The sequence below is a fragment of the Myiozetetes cayanensis genome, unplaced genomic scaffold (assembly GCF_022539395.1).
Source record: "Myiozetetes cayanensis isolate MyiCay16 unplaced genomic scaffold, myiCay2020 scf9, whole genome shotgun sequence".
Taxonomy (NCBI): domain Eukaryota; kingdom Metazoa; phylum Chordata; class Aves; order Passeriformes; family Tyrannidae; genus Myiozetetes; species Myiozetetes cayanensis.
Window position 1 is genome coordinate 2,582,965 of NW_026088185.1, and position 22,386 is coordinate 2,605,350.

A 22,386-nucleotide genomic window follows, 5' to 3' on the forward strand; every position below is an offset into this window, starting at 1 on the left:
TCACTTTATAAAATGAACTGTGATTTGACAACATTTAGACATTTCAATAATGTAGGCATGTTTGGATGCAGCCTCTTGGTACCATGTTTAGGTTTCCATTCTAGAAATCAGTTTGACCAGAAAACTTGAAGGAAAAAGAACTGTTTGTAATAAATTCACCTTTTCTTGGAAATAAAACCACACACTTTAAAACATTAGTGTGCAACTTTCTTCTTCCTCCTGCAGTACAGCTCCAAGAACTTGGAAAACATAGGAGGTAATCCCAGCTGGACAAGACCACTGGAGAACCCTCAAGAAAAATTAAACATAGATGCTCGAAAAAAAAAATGTATCTTCTAATTGCAGCTGACCCAGAAAAATCGTCAAGAAAATGTAAAGGCAGTATTTGGGATAAAAGAAGTACAATGAGGCACCAAAAAAAAAAAAAAAAAAAGAAAAAAAAAAAAAGGTTCCTCCAAGTTATTTTGTGTTTCTGTAGAACATCAGCTCCACCTGCTGGGAAGAGTCAGTTCTTGGAACGGCAGCCGCAGTTTCCGTGCTGGGCAAGCCAAGAGTGCCCGTGCTGAGCGATTTAAATAAGTATGATTTAAAGAAGCAAACAGTTGCAGATCAAATCTCTACTCTGACACAGTCTGATGACACGATGGCTTAAGAAAAATAGTTCATGGTGACAGTCTGTCATGGTCTATACATCACTGCAAGCACATGACTTCAAAAGGTCATTAGTGCCATGCACACTGCTTGTATAAATAGCTCCAGACATCAAGGAAGTGTCAGTTGTTTTTCTGCTAGCTATTCATTTTAATTAACAACAAATCATGATTAACAATGTGATTAAAACGAAATCCACATCATTAAAGTTATGAATTTGGCATCACAAGCTACACACCTTCTAAAAACTCTCCTACCCCACAAATCACCCTATATTTTCTTTAAATATATTTAATCAATATTTCTTTCAAGATAAGGCATTAGTTTTCAAGCAGCTTTAATTGGTTTAAAATTTTCAATCTTGATTTTCTGAAAACAAGCTACAGATGTGTGTTTAATAATAAAATCAAATACCCCTAGGCTTCTTTTCAAAGAATACAGATACACAATGTAAGTCAGTGCTGAAATGAGTATTCAATTAACTGGTGATTGTTTCAAACATAAAACTTTTTTTGTTGCTCCCTGAATTGTGTTCCAAGAGTTTTCAAGTCATTCCAAAAGTTGCCTTTTGGAAGTTTTCTAATAAAGTTATGATTACATAAGACCATATGTAATACTGGACATCCAAGCTCCAAAATTCCAAACTTGAAGAAAATAGTGTGACTCTGGCAGCAACTCTTCAAACATTTGTCTCCAAGGTGGTTTATGCAGGGAACACGTGGAAGAAATTAGAACAGATATCAACATACTCCAATGACACCACAGATATATCTACAAAATTTCTGGCTCTTCCTGCATTTCAGGGAACAGTTATTTGAAATCTCTTTTTTTTTGGATCTGCATATTATTTCAGGTAAGAAATCATACAACACAAAGCCTCCAGTGATCAGTGAGAGTCCAGGTCAGCCTGGAGTTCCACCAGTGAGACAGAGGCACTTAGCCAGCTGTTTTACTTAGGAAAAGCCTGATAAAACATCATAAATATAATCAAGGTTTCCCCCTTGCAGTTTATCAACATGAAAAATCTGCCCAGAATTAACTTTGCACAGGGTTTTGGAATTTTATAAACATGAAATATGGAACACGACAGGCTTCACTCCAGCCATAAACTGCATTAGGTGCACAAAACCCCACACATTTTGTTTCCACTGGTAGAATGTTGTAATTGTTTAAAAAAGTGCCAGACTTTAGCCTGAAGCACTTGAAAAAAAAAATAGGCAGTAATGGCTCTAATTGCAACAGGTAAATCTTTTTTGGTACAAAACACTCTAAGAACTGGCTAAACAAACTTTTATAGGCAGTTGTACTCTTTTTGGTAGAGCAAAAAGAAGGACAAAGAACTTCTGTTTCAATCCCTTAATAAAATCACTGATCAGTCTTGTAAAGATGGATTATTCAAGGGAAACCTCAGTTTAAAAAGCTGAGTCTGCACTGATTAATTTCACTATCTTCTTTCTTCCCCTTTTTATTACAGCAATAACACACAGAATCCAATTTTTCAATATTAATCCTCAACGTTTTTCTGCCAGTATCCCAGGACACACCTATTTAAAAGCCTAAAACAGTTACAGAAAGCGCAAGAGTTGGGAGAAAAATTCTGATATATTCATAAATATTTAGACATAATTGTATAAGAGAAGTAAATATTTGTACAGCTGAAGACCTGACAATACAGACATAATAAGGAAGAACCCACACACCAGTGAAGTGATTATTTAAAGCAATTGCTTCTAGAAACAATGACTTTACCTAGAAAACATACCAAGGTGTCTTAGCTGTGAAAACAGGTGAAGAAGACATTCTACTTATATTTCATCAAAAATTCTTTCTTACCTTTAATTTCCTAACAGCATCTCTGACAACTTCTGTGCCTTTGGGCTGCTCCACTTCTGTACTGCCAAGAAACTGAAAAGATTGTAATTTGTGAGCAGCAAGTTACTCATTGAAAGGCCTAATCAACTCAAGTGATCTTATTTCCCAACTATTTCCAAAAACATTTCGGAAAGGCAATTGTTTCAGTAGTTGATAAACAAAAAGTCTTCATACAGATATTTTTAATCAAGGGAATAACAGCAATTTAAATTCTTTTTATATATATATACATATATATAATTAGACAAATATAAGTGTTATCAAAATCACCTTTAAAAAAATGTCCTATACAAATGTGTAAATAGAGGGTAAAGTACCTTTTTCCACATGGAAATCGCCATTTTGGTAATCCCCTTTTAGAAAAGAGTGAAAAAATGCACAAAAAGTACTGATAGAAAATACTGTCCAGTGAATCAACATGAGCCAATCATTTGGACTGTGCTGCTAAAACTTTCATACAGTGATGCAAGACAAATGAAAGGCACTGATTTTTCTCTGAGATGCTTAGTACAGTAATTTCATAGTTTTAAAGAAACTAGGCTCCAACTTCCATAAAAATGAGGCTCATATTCAAAGAATTTTGACTAGAGTTGATATTTTTACCAAACAAGATTTTAATGAAAACCAAACTTACACTTGATAATACAGAAAGGGACCTTACCCTTCTTTTATTTGTACAATAAAATGCTTTCATGTTCAGTACAGCTTTGCTTGCCTTCTACTTTACTGTTACAAAAGGTATAACTGCACCTGAAACTGCTCTGTGTCATATATTCAACAAATTTGAATGATTCTATCTCAATTTTTACACTGACATACAGTTAGATTTAAGCCACACTAATACATGTATATGCCAAACCTCCTGCTGATTGACATCGCTGCCTTAGAAAGTGTAAGCACCAAACAGAGCTTCTGCCACAGCTGGGGAATCTGTTAAATGTCACTGAATTTTAAAGCTCCCAGTAATGTTTCCCAACCCAGAAATTAACATTTCTGATGGGGGAGAGGAGGGAGAAGTAGAGATCTAAACAGGAAGATAAACGGCTGCAAGCACAGGTTTAAAAGGCTGACAAAACCTGAAGAGACCCTTTGGGTTTGCTCAACAAGTTCCAAAAGAAGTAAACAACCAAAACTCAGAGAACACAGAAACACCAGTGTTTATGGAACATAACCCACCACAGTTCCATCAGTCATCTACAACGCACTGTCTTCCAGAGGAGTGTCAGTTTTTTGACATTAAGCATCACCACTGAAATTTCTATTGCTCTCAGCAGTTTTGAACTGCATGTGGAATTGGAGCTGATGCATCATAAACTATTCAGTGTGGGAAAATACAGCAAGATGCATTTACTGGAATAATCCAGACGGACAAAGATTTGTATCTCAAGTGTTAATATCAATCAGAAATTATAAGGCCATGCCATGAATTGCACTGTTTGTATCTACTTGTGTCTCTTTTGACTGCAATCCTATATTTTTTTTAACTCAGGTACATTCAAATTGTTTACACATTTCATGCTCGACCTCTCTTTTTTATTTATTTATTTTTGGCAAGAGTAATAAAGAGAACACCAGCAATCAAGGGGAAACATTCTGAATATTTGCATTAATTGGACTGTTCTATCTGGGGACAAAACACTGACAGAATTTCAAACCAGAAAGAGTTTCTTGTAACAAAATTGTAACAAAATAATGACGATGCAGTATAGTTTTAACTGGAAGCTTTTTATTGCTTGTTGAACCAACACAGAGTTCTAGGCAGGAACTTGAAAAGTTAGTGGGGTTTTTTCAGCACTTCAGGTTCCTTTCTGCAACCTGGCTCGTGCAGAACAACCATCACATGAAATGCAATTTACCCTGAGAGTCAAGCTAAGAACTCCTACACTTAACTGCACAACAAACAGAAAATAGCAGTTTTCCTATTCCATTCACTATTAATTCTATATGCAAATTGATAAATACAGTAAATTCCTCGGTGTTCTTTACATGAGGAATGTGTTCCGATACATAATAGAGCTGGAAAATGTTTACACACGACTGCTACACGTGTTTGTTGTTTGTAACTAGGAAAAAGATTGTTCCTGAGGTTGGTGTACTTCAGGCATAGTAAGCCAACTCAAAGGAAAATGATCAATAATTCAGGCATGCCACTAGACTCATATTTTTAAATATTTATGCATTTTTTATTATTAATGAGAAGATCCTCATGATCGTACTGACTTTTCATTGGATACTTTATGAAGTTTGAAGAGGGTGACACTTAATATTTGTATAACATAAAGCAAGCTAAAGCAACGCTTTTCCCATATAAATTGCTACACATTTTTTCACTGCAGTCTGCCATTCTTTCAAACACATTCCCTACAAAACTGATGAGAAATTATTTTTCTAATATATCACTTCTTCTGATTTCACTTGCAGCTGTCTATAAGTAGAAATTTATGAGGTCAAGAGGTCTTATCAGTGAGAACCATTTAAGTATTCCTTTAAAGTACATTGATGTTTGCCATAAAGAAAGTGAGCTGTTGACCAACCATGTACAAGACAAACACCTGATATTAGCAGATAACCAGAGGTGTTCACTCCACATGCCTCCAGTAATTCTCCCCCCTGGAAGCCTACATTTTGACCCTCAACATCTTACTGTTTTCAGAGGCAAACGGGCTTTTCTCAAAAATTAAGGTGAATACAAAAGACTATCCATGCTTTGGAAAATTTAGTTTTGCCAAAGTCAAGGAAAAAAAAAATCATTAAACTTGACTAAGAACTGGTTTTAGGTGCACCTTTGAATATTCAATGTAGACTTCCACTCTTCCAGTAGAGAGCAGTGTAGGATATTTTAATTTTAAATACCATCTGTTTTCTTTTGTCATCACATTTCAATCTTAAAAAACCACAATTTTTTTAGCAGTGCCACATTTCTTTATTACTCTGAAGTCCCTGAGCATTAAAGGTTCTCTTTTATGCAGATTTAAATGCAACTAAAAGACAATAGTACTTACCAAACTTATAAATAAGCAAGGGGGGAAAAAAGCAAGGCAAAATTACTGGATAACTGCTAGCCAAAATTTGAAAAGTTAGCTCCTTCTATCTCCTCCATTCCACAGGGGTGCTGATTTACTGACGAAAGGAAGACAAATGTGTCCACATTGTGACAACATCAGAACAACAGGACACAAAGCAAGGATGAAAGAGAAGCGAGACCAGTTTTAAAGCCTCACAGAAAACAGAAGAACAAATGCCCAAGCTGTGAACCACTTGTTAAAACCTGCTCAGCCTTGCCTACATGAACCTTCTCCATCTCCTAAACAGCAGAAGAACAAAATGGACCACAAAACACACTCCTCTTCCTATTTTGGGTTCCTTCCCTTTCCCCACCCCACAGCCCAGTTCCTCACCTGCTTCCTTGTTTTTCTACAATTGCATGGGTTTGGTTTTTGTTTTTTTTCCAGAGCACAAATGTGTTTGGATTTTTTTTCCCTTTTGGGAAGCATTTTTTCTAGTGACAACTTTAAAACAACTATCTCTGCCAGGCATGATTGGTGCTCGAATGAGAGCAGAAATCCAACTCACCACATGGGAGTATGAGACAGAAAAGTGGCCCAGACATCAGCACATTCCCTGAATATCCTCTGCTCATCTGGCATGTAAAGTTCCACACCAGTGGTGGCTCTGACACAGGAAAACAATTCTATGCCTTTTTTTTTAGCGAGTGTTTGGGTACTATTTGTGAAAATTGAAGGAATGCACAATAAAAAACATTTTAAAAAGGGTCTCTGATGAAAATCAAGTATTACCAGGTGTTTCATCCATCGATAGAATTAAGCCAGATGCATGTGAGAAAACACAGAGGTGAAAATATTTACAGTAATTTGGATATAAAGAAAATTCTTTTAATAAACCATTGAATTTTTTTCAGGAAAAAAAAAGAGAGCATTAGAGAAAGGAATGTAAAATAATTAAGTAATAGTTCACAAAGCAAACTTCCAGATGCAGTGGTGTAAAAACCACGGGTTTAATTTGTATTTTCTTCTAGTCTCTAGAAGTGCTGGAACTAAGAATTCTCCATTACCAAATGTGGCTGCTGACTGGGAAGAAGCCTGATGTGTGGACCGAGTAGGCTGAATGTAGCTTGGTGTAATTTTAAAGGCAACAAATGAGAATAATTAAACCAGCTCACATTCTTCCTCAAGTCCCACTGCATTTTCATCTGCAGCCAGATGGGAAAACGGCACAGAGAAAGGAAAATGCAATAGGAGGGTATATTTATATTGCCATAAGTAATTTGTTTGTAAGCAGAACTTCAGGAGACTTTAGGACCCACTTTGCAAATGATCAAAACTTAAGTCTTCTCCAGAAAGATCAGGGTGTTAAATATGCTAAGGGGGTTATGAACAAGGATAAAATCAAATATCAAATTGCAATGCAACACAGCTATCAAAGCTGTTCTCTGCATTAAAGCACCCAATCCTGAAAACAAAATAATGTTAAGAAATACAGCCTGTACCTCCACATGGAACATAAGAGAAGGTTGGAATGCAGAAAAAAAGCAGAAAAGGTAAAACATTTATCTTGCCAAGACTACCACTGTGGAAAACACCAGTTGTACAGGAGGGTAACAGGAATATCTCTCAGGGATACTCCAGCTTAGAGAAAAAAAAATCCAACAAAATCAAGACATTTCTAGATAATTCTTTAAAAACTTTTGATGTATGCAGAAAGGGTTTAAAAAGGAACATTGTAACAGTGCACAAATGATAGTGATGCTAATACCAGCAGTATATCATGCTGAAGGCTTGTTTTCCTTTTAATTCCAGGTCCACTTCCCATAGCTGATAAATAATATTGGTGTGTTATAAACAAGGGCAGGGGAAGATGGCACTGAGAGTGAATTTATCACTGGGAAAAAAAAAGTCATTTCTCATCATACATTCCCTGGTTGTGACGGGGTCACCACGCACACTCTTTTGACAGCATTCTTTCTTTGTGTGTGCTGTGATGTTCTGCAGCCTCCACATGCAAGAATCCTGCACTCAGAGGTTGAGTAAAATCATAGAGTTATAGAAGATTCTGAGTTGGAAGGGCCCTCAACATCATCAAGTCCAGCTCCTGGCCCTGCACAGAAATCCCACCATGGGCTTGAGAGGATCAGCCCTGGGGCTGTGCCCACTGCCCTGGGGAGCCTGTTCAGTGCCCAATGGGGGAAGAACCTTCTCCTGAGGTCCAGCCTAGTCCATTTATGGATGTAATGAAGGAGTAAATTAAAGAACAACATGCTTCCAAACTTTATCCTCTGGGTTTCAGTTTAGACGCGCTCTGCGTTTCCAGTTTTTGCTTTTACATGTGAGCAGATTATTTACCGCCAGCTTCTTTTACTGCGCCAGGGAATACCTGTGGGTTATCCATCCTCAAGTTATTACAGCTCTTTTGCTTCAATACACGAACTATTGACACCTAACACAGACTCATCTAACATCAAACACCGGCATCAAACCCTTATCTTCTGTTTCTCCACTGCTACTCATAACTGTGCCGAGCCTCCTGTGGTGTATCTTTGTTTTACTGCCTGAAAGCTTCAGGATGACAACAAGAGAAAACACATCAAATGAGCATTGTGTTGACTAAAGTGATCTAGCTTCACCATGTGCATGATCTTTCTGACTTGCACAGAAAATGTCTAAAATGCTGAGTAACGTCCTCGCCAGCTCCTGCAAGACTCTGTTGTTACTCTCACATTAGTTTAGGTTCTATTTAGTTTCTGACCTCTAAGAACTAAGAACTGGCAGCTCTACATTCACTGTTCAATCTTAAAATATAGTACCTCTCTACTTCTGTAAGAATTATCATTATTGAACCCATATTCAGTGAAGGCTGATAATGCCTGTGCACAGAAAAGGGTACCTGCACATGCACATTCTGTGTCCAGGCAGGGAAAACAGAACTAAATATCAAACCTGACACTTCCTTTAGAAAGGATATTCCAAACAAGAAGTGTCTCTGATACTTACTCACTGAATGCACATCATGCTGCTTGAATGACTCAGTTCAAAAAAATTCTGACTGGACTGTTTCTAGTAAAAAAAAAACTTAATTTACCTCCACTGAAGGGAGACATCTGAAAATGACACGTATTCATTATTTGAAATATCAAATTCTCAGCTTTACAAGTGCATAATTGCAGAGTGGACAGATTTTTCAGCTTTACAAGCCCATAATTAGACATTAGACTCAGTTCTGCACCACAGGAATTTGATTCAACTCAATCATCATTTCTCTGTGAAAGTAGTAACATCTGACAAAACCCTCAACTTTACTAAAATACTATTTTCACTAAGTCCTCGATATTGTCAAATAACCTAATGTAAGAAAGTTGACATAACTTGCTGCTTTTTTCTTTTTGTTTTCATAAACCAGATGCCAATGATTGAATTTACCTTAACCATAAGACAGGATGGCAACAACTCCTACGTTCCACTGAAGTAACACAAACAGCTCTACATCTGCAGACAATTTTGCAAAGCTGTGAAATGTACTGTTAGAAACTTCAGAACATGGAAGTTTGCTTTGCTTCCTACTTAAGCTCTGCAGATGCTGCTCAGCAACACTGGCAATATGGTAGAACTTCCCTTCACCATTGTATGAAAAAAACAACATTTTCTTTGTTACTACTTATATAAACACATTATTCTATCTATCCTATTCTATCCTATCCCCCCAAAAGGTAATTTTCTTTAGCATTCCAGTACAGAAAGGACAGATTCCCACATCCTCTACTCCCTCAAAACACACCTATCTTGTAAAATGCTACAGTGAATGGAACAGCAAGACCAAGATCCCAAGTGCTGGTATTTTTATAACAACTTTTCAACACCCTGTCTAAGTTATGCAGAACTGCTGTCCTAGTTTTTGGCTCTGTTTTACTCTGTTTTATCAATGCTCTGGCTTTCCCAAAGTCACCTTTCCTTTAACTGCACCCTGTACCGGTCAGCTGTGTATTAGCAGAGTGCAGGATACCTCACTTCTGTCCACAAAACACAGCAAGTTAAAGCTTGAACTCCATGTTCTCAAGCTCCATCTGTCCTGCTGACTCTTTTTTTAATTCCTGTTACAAAGAGTAGGCCTGTCAGACAAACCCCTCCCCAAGAACAGTGAAAACTGAACCGAGATGACAAAGCACCCTTAGGAATAAACAAGTTGTGTTGCCCAAGAATTAAATAACAAAAGCAATCTCACTTCATAAAGCTGGCAAAACCATTCTGCTTTAACAGTAAGGCAAAGCTTTCTAAAATTGGGAGCATTTTGGTCGACTCAGAACTTGGGGGTGCACCACTGAGCCACCCAAGCAAACAGGCCATGACATCATTCCAAGAGATGTTTTCCCAGATGACTTCACTGCCAGGCACGACTTCAGATCCTTCCTCTCCCAACAACACGTGCAAGAACAGCCAGGAGTTGCCACGTGCCAAGTTCTAGGTGGGATTGTGCAATTCTGTGTTTGGCTTGCAGTAATCTTCCTCAGACTGAAGCTGGAGAGAAAATTATGACAAGCTTTCTCCTGCTCAGTGTAAATAATCCCTGCAAGTTCTGGAAGAAATTCTTGTGTAAAAGCAAAAAAACTGGAAGCACAGAGTATGTCTAAATACCAATGAGAAAGTATCCCTTTGTGCTGGAAAACAATAACAGTATCTTATAAAAGCAGAGACGAAATTCCACAGACATTTCCCATTTGGGGGATTAAAGTTTATTTTGCTCTAATTTCTACCTCCTTTGTCCTTGACTAACACGACAATGCTGAACTTGCACTAGTCACACTTTTGCCAGGCCAACATGCCATGACATCATAAACACAGAAACAGGAATTCCTAGGGGACAGAAAACAGAAGAAGTCACAGTTAGGAGCCCTCATTCAAACACAAACAGCCTTAGTAATAGGAACAAATAGCTATTATCCACGACTCTAAGTTTATTAAAGACCTTTTCCACTTTAATGTGAAATAAGAAATTGCCTGTTTTAAGGACACTGAATCAGGACTATTAATGCTGTGAGCCTTGCTGCAGCATAATTAGAATAAATGACTCCTGTTTTAGTTCTTGGTTCGTAGAATCAATGGGCTGTCAGAGGACAAGCAGCACCCCAGAAAATGGTTATTCTGGAGAAAGAGTTGTAAATGTGTAGAGCTACTGCTTTAGCCTGAGCAGCCTGGAGACTTAACATGACTTTTGGTAATTTTTTTTCCTGGAACTCAAATTTTGAACATAATCTAGGCGTGGTTTTTTATAGCTATCATTATCAAGAAGACAATCTGCTCTTTAAATTCTACTATTATAACTACTTTGGTGTGTAGCAAGTTATTTATACACACATCTTTATGTGCAAGATAATACACACCACATGCACATACAGGTGTTGAGGTGTATTATAGGAGAGGAACGTGAAGTGTGAACTACTTTTTATTGGTTTTTCTTTATCCTCCCTCCCCCCCCAAGCCATATATTTCCTATACTGGAAATCACTTCATCTGCAAAGCAAGAATGAGCCTAATTTTTTCTTATTGTGGGGAAATATGCTGAGTCAGTATGCAAAGTGTAGTTCATAATCAGATGGATAATTACAAGAATGTGCTCAACTAAGTGCTACATTCACAGAAATTAACAGCAATATTTTGGTATAAGCGGCCAAGAAAATGTCTGTGTCTAACTAAAAATGTAATTTTTAACTTGCTCCTAGAAACTACTTCCTAAGCTCCATCTGCTACTTTAAATGTATTGATAATTTTGTACAAATATAAATGACACCTGTAGACATCTTTCTGACTTACTGCATCAACAGAATACCCCCAGAAATATTCAGAGAATGTTTGACTGGGATAGCCAAGTAAAAAAAATTCATATTAAAAAAATTAAATTAGTTACTTGTGGAAGTTATAGAGAGGGAAGGGAAGGTCCATGCAGCAAATAAAAAAACCACAGGGGACGAAGCAGAGCAGGAACTGTGACCTGAAAATTGCATCATGTTTGAAGCTTTGAGCAAATACTACACAGGCAATGAGCCTCAACAAAGCATTTCTTACACTGCTTTGACTCTCCTGTCATCTTTTACTTTCCCTACAGACAACTGGAAGTGTCTACTCTGTGATGATTATTATTTTATGATCCTGCCTATATTCTGTCTTGCTAATCTATTTTTTAGGAGAAACTGCCTTTTCTTCACATAATCTCCCATGAAAGGCAGCTCTAAAACAGATGTGATCACCATAATTCAACAGCTGGCCTTCAGGCACTTGAAGGATATCGATACCAGAGGTTTTTCAAAAGCCAGGCAGGATAAGAGTAATTTATTTTAAAATAATATTTGGAACAGAAAGGATTGCCTCTTTAAGCTACTGTTCTGAAAATGTAACAAATCTGCAGAGCACTACCTAAACACACAAAATGTTCTTCCTGCTGCACAGTACAAGTTAGGAAATTGGATTTTTTTTTTTTTAATTAGAATGATTATTTCAGTGAAATACAAAAATATTTAATAGTGACTACTTCAACCTGACAATGTCAGATATTGAAACTACTATTAGCATGACCTTAGATCCATCAGCAGATGTGATGGACATCTGTTGATGAACTGCTTCAAGAGAAGGTAACTGAGATGGAAAGTAATCTGTAAATTATTTTATGGTAGCAATTAGTCCGACACTTCCTTTGGCTTTCACTTCTTACTTCATAAAAAACATTATGCTTTTCAATAAAAGACCTCAATCTGCTGCTGAACTAGGAAAATCAATCTAGTCTAGATCATTATAGGGATACTTGCATCATTAGGTGAACATAGAATTAGAAAACAGTATATTTAAAAAGCCTTCACATAAGGATTTTGGGTTTTCTCTAAATAGCAACCTAATCCTTTCCACTCAGAGAGCAGGTATTGAGAACACATTTAACCTTGAGCTCCAGGTATGGAAATAAAATTCAAAATTTGGGATCTGATGTGAGAACAGATTTGGGGCAGATATGCACAAAACCTTCAGTATTACTTCCTTTCCTTTATTATCTTTAAACTGAGGATAATAACTCACCCATTTCTTATCTGCATTATATCATTTCATTATCCCAACTGAGAAGAAAGCTCATGAGAGCCAAGCCCAAGGTCTTCTGGTGCCTGCTTATTCTGAGCTTTGATCTCTGATTATTTGCAGCAGGGTCACACCTAGAGCCTCAGTCTCATTATTCTGGGGGCTGCATAAACATCAAAAAGATAGCCCTTAGCTTCAAAGAATTTATGATCTAATGAACTGTGATAAATTGCAGTAACCTCTTGGAAATGCACAGCACAATTTCGGTTGGAACCGCTGAATGTTACTGCTGAAAATCAATATGAAACATCGAACTCTATTCTTCCTTGGACACATCAAACAGCAAATGCTACTACAAATAAAAAGCTGCAAGCAGTATAAAATTAACAGAGTGCTCTTTGATTTTGGAAATAAAAAGAAACACGTGGAAAGGTCCAACTTTCCCACCTCCCCCTCTTCGAAACCCAAAACTCAACCCCCAAACCCCTACGTAGTTTTAAAGCTTTTAAAATTAATTTGAACGTTAAGAATGCACCTGAAATTTTGTTGAATGGTTTTCCATGTATCAGAAATGCTTGATTTTAATAGCTGCAAGTTGAGACACAGCCTCTAAATTCTGGCTTAGGAAGACCTACACAGTCCTGACTTGAATGGGTTTTCCAGCAGTAAACCTATTTTCATAAGTAGACAAGATTTCCCTCCCATTTAATATCTTTTAGGTCTAAGTAATGTGATTTGTTGAGTTACTTATCCCTGTTCTCCTGCTATCTGCCTCCTCAGAAGCACCAAGTGCTACAGCAAACAGGACAAGGGAGGTTTTTAGGGACCTTTTGGACCTTTCCAAATTATCTGTTTCCTTCAAATGCAGCTCTTGGTTCCACACATACAAAGATGTGATGGACATCCTTGTTTCTATATTTCCCCTATTTTTCAGTAATACTGCAGCAGCAAATCGAAAAAAACCAGCTACAAAACAATGGGAAATTACTAGATTTGATTTCCCCTAGGGATTCTGAATGAAGAAAATATTACTTAGGTCAAACTATACAATAGGGGGGAAAAAATGACGGTTTAGACACCTCCTTTTAGTGGTAAATAATAATTTTTACGACACAAACCTTTTAACAAAGCTTTACAAATTAGTTCATGCAAATATTTCTTCTTTGCTATGTTCCAAACTAGAAATTATTAGTTCCACTTTTAAATTTCACCTGAAATGCTTATGTTCCAAGTTCAAAATGTTTTTTAATGTGGACCAAGGTTGGTTTTACACTTTCTGAATCAGAATCATCTGAAAGAGGCATTTCTGAGAGAAATATTCATTACAGTCCAGGATCCACAGCTGACTGGCATACATTACTATTTTATTAAAGTTAATAAAGTCAGAGACTGCAGCTGGTGGCTTGTCTGCTGGTTTACTGAGGATGAATCCTCATGGAGATCAGTATATGTGAAACTTTTTCTGCATGATGAACAGTCTGGTTGTTGGACAGATTCTCATAGTCTTGTTTTTGTTTTTAAAACTGTATGCCCTTGTAGAAGTTTCTGTTCAGAAAGTTGTGCCATCCTATTATTTCTCATAAACCAGCTCTATTCTGAGTTTATTTTGGGAAAGTGTCCTAATTATTTTTTGTTAATAGTAGATGCAAGAAGGCAGCCATTCCATAAACAGGGAAAGGTTGAGCAAACAGAAATACTCATCCCTGCCAAAAACAAACATGGGAGATGAGAAAGAGTTAATTCTTCTGCAGGCCTGCTTCCAATTTAAAGCAAAACAACCTACAAACAGCTGTGGGCCACCTAACCCACGAGCACAATAATCCAGATGTGTGAACTCCACAGACAATTCACTCCAGTGTCAGACACGCAACTCACTCGATCAGTGCAGAGGCTGAAGGGCCTCCTGACAGAAACCCCCCCATCCTCCCAGCTGACAGCTCACATGGAAATGTGACTGTGCACAGAGAATCCTGCAGGGCATGCTAATGAGGCTAACTGGCAGCTTCAAGCAGATTTGAGGAGAGGCAAGGGAATAAATATCAGCGAGAACAGAAAGGGACGTGGAGCGTTGAGTAAATCTTTGCTGACCCTGAGGTCTTTGGAGCACCCATGCTTTTTCTGTGCACACTCCTCTTTGTTTAGTTAATTCTGTTTGGAGAAACCTGTGAGTTTTGTTCCCTTGTCTTGAATAAGACTCTAAAGAATAAAAAAATGACATTGTTAAAGCTGTTACAAAGCTACTCATGATTTGAGTCTTTTGTCTCAACAGTCCCATTGCTCAACTCTTTAGATACAGATGCCGGGGAAGGCCAGCAGTGTGACCATTCAAAACTTACTTTTAAACTTCTAGTTAACACATTATCTTTAGAAATATGCCTTGGATGCTGTGTTTGATCCTGAATCTTAGAATGCTTTAGGTTGGAAAGGGCCTCAAAGACCATCGAGTGCAACTATTAACCCACAACTGCCACGTTCGCTGTAAAACCACGTCCCTCAGTGCCACATCCACATATTTATTGGAACACTTTCAGGGATGGTGATTCCACCACTTCCCTGGGCAGCCTGTTCTAATGCCTGACCACCCTTTCAGTGAAGAAAGTTGTCCTAACACCCAACTCAACATCCCCTGGCCCAACTTGAGGCCGTTTCCTCTTGTCCTGTCACCTCAGAGAAGAGACCAATCCCCATAGGACATTCCATCTTTCTAAAATTGCTTCAAAGTCCAACAATGAGCTAAATCTCTTGCAGCTTTGCATTTTCAAATCCAGGTTCTAGTTTTTAGATATCATATCTGAGTGCCAAATAACTGATTCTAGAACTTTCTGGAAAAAAAAAATTGTCTAAAGCTCTTAATAAAATCCACCAAAGATCTTTCACTGAAACACATATGCTCTACTGGTTGCTTTTCCTGAGAGAGGAAAAGAAATAAAACATCATACATTACACTAAACCCTCTTGCATTATTATACTCAAATGGATTTTAAACAAGAAAAACTGGAATTGCTCATAAAACTCATTCATTTCTTGAGGCAGACCATATTCTGGAGAGTTACAACGACCTATAGAGCCTGAAGTTGTGCAGCTGGGTATTTTATACTGACAGGGGGCTACAGACACCTGGAAGGAATCCATGCATATGTCAAAACCACTTGCTATTCTGCAAATTTTTCCAAAGTTCTCAGCCAGTGTTCAGCTGTAAAAGATGCCAGTAATCCAACTGTAAACAAGTCACATTTTCCACAGCAATGGTAAAGGGACACGAAAGATGAAACTCTGGGTGCAAATGCCTAGAGACACCCCAAGCCTGTGAATCCTTGCAAAATGCCCCAGACTGTGCTGATGTGCCTGTCAGGGCATTGTGGGCTACCCAGCCATACCCAGCAGGCATCCACACCATCTTTGAATTCGTGTGCATTCACATGCAGATGAGGTGCACGCTTGTCTGCAAATATTATCCAGCTTCCACCCCTGCACAGCGACACGCTGTTGAGATGAGGGCTCCAAAGGCTGCACCAAGATCCAGGAGGTGCAGACTTAACTCTTTGCCTCTTTACAAGCTGGCCATGCAACCTCAGGCAACACAGACTGACAGCTTTTCAGGAGTACAGATTTTAAGGGAAGCTGAAATATTTGCCAGTTTTCAGCGAGACAAATGGCAACTGAAACAACTCGATGCTGAACCCTTAAAATCCATCTGTCCTCCTGCAGCTACTTAGATGACACAATGTTTGGATACAATTCTTCTTCTGCATCCCAGTCATTTATTTTGTAGGTTTGTGGACATAATACTACCCTTTTCCACTCTCTCACTTTAAGCAGGATAGAATAGGCAGGTCCATTTCCCTCAAGCAGAGAAGTCTGTTGACAGTACTTGTTTCAGACTCTAAATACTTGATATTCCATCTATGCAACCATTCATCTTTGGTGTAATGAGACCCAAGTTTAATGACTGCAATAGAAAATTACAATTTTCTGCTTTCCTATCTCGTTTGGGTATTTTCACAATACCCATTTTTCTTCTGCTTCAACACTGAAGTAATTATGATCACGTCCAAGACATTTGGATACTCTAATGAAAGTTAATTGGTATTAAGTTATTAATTCTGATTATAATAAATGTAGGAAAATTATTTCCTGTAATGCCCTCTTCTATTTCACTAGTTTCTAATTTTCAGCCTTTTTGTGTATTGTTCAAAATATCTTGCCATATCTAACTTCATCACAGAACTTGAGGTGTAATTATTAATTGTGCACCTTGCATCTCTGTGGGCTTGGAAAAGCTACATACCATTTTCTCTTTGGCATTTTTTCATCAATTATTTTTACTGACATAAAATCAGGATCATCCTGTAATAAGCTGACCGGATAGAAAAAGAGAATTGCCACAGCAGCAACTAAAAGTTTTTTTTAGTAGAAGTGCATGAAAACATGGCTTTGATAATACTGGACATTAATGACAGGGATATGCAGATATTCAAAAGACAGAAGTGCACCTACAGCTCTGCTACAGGAGTTACATCATTTGACCTTTGAATCTTGTCCAAAATGCCTGCTGCAGAAAAGAATTATCTGCCATCCTTCAGTGATAGAAAAGGGTAAGGAATAAATAAATTGTGCAAAGTTGAAGACCTAAATAAACTGTTTATTGTACTGAAGACTAAAAGTACTAGGACTTTTTACAGAAAAGACCTCCAAGTTGACTCCAACCATTTCTAATTTTTTTTTTTTTTTTGGCACTGTTCATTTCATTTTAAAGTTTCAAATTTAAACTGCATCGAGAATCATAAATATGCACATGACAACTTAAAAAGTAGGGTTAAAGTAAGCACCAGGACAGTAGTCCCAGTATGGAAAATAACACAAATATCTATTCTTAATTAGGGAACATTACAGAAAAAGTTGACACAGAAGAGAAGTTTGGGGTTGCCTTTGCATTTATTGATGTCTCTTCTCTGGTAACATTAAAACTGCCATGCCACTACGTCAAAATGGGACCATTTTTGATACTATAAAATCCTAAACTGCCTTTTTGAGAAAATAAAATTGTGTGAGCGATATGCTTTCATTTGGAGTACACAAAGTTATAAAAACACAGGATTGCAAACAGATGCCAAAATATTGGTTTCAGCTACCAAAATACACCAAATCCAAAACAGTGACAATAACAGAACAAAAAAACCAACAACAACAACAACAACAACAAAAAACACAAAAAACCCAACAAAACAAAAAGCCCCAAAACCACAAAAAAACCCCAACTCCCCAAAAAAAGCAAACAAAAACTTAAAGAAAAAACAAACAAAAAAACAAAACCACACAAACCCTCCTCAACTTACACCATACACAATGCCAAGGCCAGCAAATTTCAAACTAACAAGAACCATGAGGAGTGTTGGAAAGGAGAGAGAGAATCAAGATGGTTTTATATTTCAGAGCTTCCTTCTGAGGTTCACGGTTCCTGGATTTTACTTCCATAAGGAACAACTCTGCTCCTGTTTTGTCGCAAAGAGGATTATCGACATCAATCATCCTGAGGGTGTATGTTCTAAGAGATAACAAGACATTACTAATTCTCTATTAAAAAGTCCTCTCCAGCTGGTAGAAAAAAAGGCCAGTTGTCCATATTGCAGGGTTCTTTTAATTTCCAGTTAACTTTGTTAGGATTTTGTTGGGTTTTTTTAAAAATAACTGTCAACTTACGAAGTGCATTTTAGCAGCAATTCCCAAAGATGTCTCGGGTATCAACAAAAATCTCACTTTCCCATTAAGCTCCCCTTCCTCTGATCATCTCTGGAGATGAAGTGTCAGAGGAACGATTTTTGTGTCTTAGAAAGAAAACACTTTCCCCCAACAGGGCGATCTGCATTCAGAGGGCTGTGAGGCAGAACACAGCTCGCCTGCCCGTGGACAAAGAACAGCCCTGGCCTTGCTTTCCATCAAATTGATTTGATTTGCTGAACGTGTCATTCTTGCCTCACACGACTACCTCTGGAAATAAATCAGATAAAGGGCTGCCTCTTCCTCACAGCGAATACAGAAGCTACATGAATAGAATGTTGTGGGAATGGAAGTGGAACAATACGAATGTTTGGGTAAAAAATCAATGAGTCTTGTTCAATATACTTGCTTTATGAGTGATTTCTGAGCCTTTAGTCGTTATTTCACGGTGTAGTTACAAGTTATGAGATCAATGTGATATTTCAGTTAAAATCAAAACGTTACAAAACCCAGAAAAGGTACTAATAGGTACTTGTTTTCCTCTTAAAATGAAAAATATTGCAAAACTTAATGAGAATGCTACTTGAGAATTGAGGTGGGAAATATCATCTAGATTTAATAATGTCTGCACATGCCAGATAACTTCATAAAAGCTGTGCAAATTTATTCCAGGTGTCAATTAAAAAAAAAAAAAAGGGTATGGGTACCTCATAATCCCAGTTGTAGAGCAGAGCAATTATTTTGTTTGCTTTGAATCAAATAACTGATAGTTCTAAATAATCATTTTCTACTGTGATACAACAACAACAACAAAAAGCTACCTTTCTTAAAAAACAAAGGCATATATTAGCCTTTTTAGCCTTTTCTGGATCAAGAGGCTGAGAACAGACTCCTTCAGACAGGAATTATCTATCTCTTTCTTCTACTCCAGAAGTTGCTAATGCTGTTTTTCCACAGCTACCACCATCTTATCACCGTTTCCTTTATTCTGATTTTTTTTTTGTCCTGCACCCACTCGCAAGATATGTTCTTCACAAAGACAATGAGATGTGAAAGATGAAGGAGGTTTCTTTTTTGCCTCTTAAAGACCACAAACGAGCAGATATTGCTCAGTGCATTAAAAAAACCCTCAAAGTATAGCTTCGGCTTGCTCTTAAAACAGATGGCAGAGTCACCGCAGCAAGCAATCCTCCCTCTCAAAATGTAACATAAAGCCAAGGTGTCTGGCAAGGCTGCACAGTTAAATGGTAATACCCCCTTTGGTCAAAAATTCAGTTTGAGGACACACAGAATAAAAAACAAGTTGAAACCCTGGCAAGGAACTGAACGAGACTCAGATTTCCACTACAAACACCTGCTCGTGCTTTGTGGCAACACCAAGCAACAGAAAATTGCAAACACAACAGCAGAGAATACTCATGTAGGATACCTGAGTCACGGCCTGATAAACAATATTTTTAAATTTATATTAAGAAATAACATCTTTAACATTTAAAAACATATAAAAGTCTTAATACGATTATTTTAATGAGTGTTTTTATATTAAGAAATACCAATGGTAGAAGGACCTTATCCAGAACAGACCACAGTGGAATCCTATTGAATTACCCTCAGCAAGTCACAGCTGATTACTCAGTTTACTCTGAGTTCTGCTGATTACTGCATATTCTCTCCTCCTTTCAGCAAACTATTTTCTCAGCTGTTATTTAGGTAAGATGCATTTCCTGTCAACGGATGTCATTAGAGAAATTGAAGCACTATTGCAGAATTGTGTTGTAATCGAGATAAGAAAACACGAGTAAGACTTCTGGTTTTACTATGCAAAGATGCCATTATTATTATTCTACCACGTTTCCTGGGCATTTGACACTTCAGTATCTCCAGCAGACGGGATCGTTACTCATTGCCTTTGCTATTGTTCAAAAAGAATTTTCTGCCATTAATTTTAATTTTTCAAGTACCTAAACGTGCGGCCTGATTCGAAATTCCTCTGCACTCAACATTTCCAACCATTTAGCATCCATTAAAAGGCAACAGCATCAAGCAGAAGAGGGACACTGATTGGCTCCCTAGAAAGCCACCACGTTCAGAAGAAAGATCAAAAATAGGAGACCTGCAAACCAGCCATTTACTGAGTTTTTTCTTCATTATGTCATTTGGCAAATTCACATCTCTGCAGTTTTCAAATTAAAAGCAAGATAGAAAGCGCTGGGTTCTGACAGCACGAGGAGAACATAATTTCATGTGTTCTTACCTTGGCATTATAGGGAATATAATGCTTTGATAAGGCCTCGGGAGTGTGCATCCATGTTTTGTCTACAGAAAAGCAAAATAAAAAAGGCATTGAATAGGTTGTTCAATCGGTAATTTAACTATAATAGTATCCATCTGGAAAATAACAACCACCCTCCTTTTACTCAGAAAAGCATGCCTGCAGTAGTTATTGGGGCTGGAGGGAGATATCTCACACTTTCCCCAAACATTAGATGAAAGAACCTGCTTATTTCTCTTGGGTACATTTTTCCATTTTAAAGCTACTTGATTTTCCATAAGAATTCCAGCTCCTCCTCCCAAATGTATTTATTGGCCAAAGGTTATTTGCTGTTTCTGCACTGACTCTGCTGTGCTTCTAATGACCTTTTTTTTTTTTTTTTCTTGGATGATTTATGTGCTTTTTCAGGTGAATTATCAAGACACAGGAAAAATTATCAAAGCTATGAACTGATAGGAAAAAGCCCTTACAAGTAAGAGAAAGCGCATCAGATTCACTGATTCACAAGTCCAGATTTTCTTTAACCTTTCCTTACACACCTTAAATAAATTTACTTATTTTTCTTTAACTTTCACACCACATGACTGTGCTATTCTCATACTTTTCCCGTTGCACGTTCCATATGGTGACATGATTCTGTAATTATTGGCCAAATACTCTTCCCTCCTTATTTGAGTGCCCTTTCTGAATGTTCTACAGAATTCAAGGTGGAATTCCAAATGCCAGAAAAAGCTTCTTTTTATTACAAGTTTTAAAAAGTGGTTTTTTTAAAGTTCTCTCATTTGAGTGTGTTTAAGAAAAAATAAAATACGCTCCAAAATACTACATTGCATTACCACCCACGTGAGAGATTCAGTAACACCAAGTAGTATTTTATATAGAACACACTGAATATTTAGTAGTATTTTCTAGTTCGAGACCATCCTGTTTTAAATTAGCATGAATTAAAGTCACAAATCTGGAACTCTATTGAATTAAGTAACAGAGTAACAGCTTAAAGCAAAGTTCTACCCTTGGATATTCACAGACCATTCCCTTTGCCTTTATTGGGAATTGCAGTTGGAGCAATTACTGATTTATTTTTTTTTTAGTTACACATAAGAACAACAAAATCCTGTTCACTTCAAACTGTTGAAGAGTAAAAGCCACGACACTTATTGACACTGAAGCAGCAACTACATATTTTTGAAAATACAGAAGGAAGAAGACTCTTAAAAATTTCACCACTCTTAACAGGATCAGAACTGCAAAGCTGGGGGAAATGTCTTGTCTTTAAGCAAATTTCATTTCAGATGACAGCAATGTTCAGCTCCATTACTGAAGAGTGATGTTATCGCTTCTTAATGAAGGAAGAATGATTTGTCCATTCAGCAGCACAATCATGCACTGAAGTGGCTCTTCCTTTCATTTGAGGCTTGTGATTGGAATACCAGAACCAAGAACTCATTTCCCAGAGTATTTTAAGACCTGAAACCTGCTCTCTATTTTAACATAACATCAAAAGCTGCTGTTATCCACAAGTAAAAAATAACCGCCTGTGTGAATTTTGGAATTAGGATGTCAGAGAGCCTGCCAACCCAACAGACAAGCTGGAGTCCACAGAAGCAGAGCTGTGATGGGGTTTGAGGGTCAGTTCCAGACACAGGTAAAGCTGGCACAGGAGGCAGGACTGCTCAGCATCTGTGGTGTTTAATTTCTCCATTTCCTGCACATGGACTGTTTGCCACCTTCAGCAACCACACTGCCACGTTTATAAATTCCTACAGGAAACTCTAGCAACAATAGAACCTGAACCTCTTTAGAAAA

At 37.5% G+C, this 22,386-nt stretch overlaps 1 protein-coding gene across 7 annotated transcripts in view; it reads right to left on the minus strand.

The window, feature by feature from the left end:
* GULP1 (GULP PTB domain containing engulfment adaptor 1) overlaps nt 1–22,386 on the minus strand; it is a 132,258-nt gene that overhangs the window by 37,266 nt on the left and 72,606 nt on the right. For all 7 annotated transcript variants that reach the window (XM_050339821.1, XM_050339817.1, XM_050339820.1 and 4 more), the window contains exons 3-4: nt 20,563–20,624; nt 2,485–2,556 (exon numbers count right to left, since the gene is read on the minus strand). In XM_050339821.1, the coding sequence (XP_050195778.1) occupies nt 2,485–2,556; nt 20,563–20,624 (134 nt within the window). The remainder of the gene's footprint in view (nt 1–2,484; nt 2,557–20,562; nt 20,625–22,386) is intronic.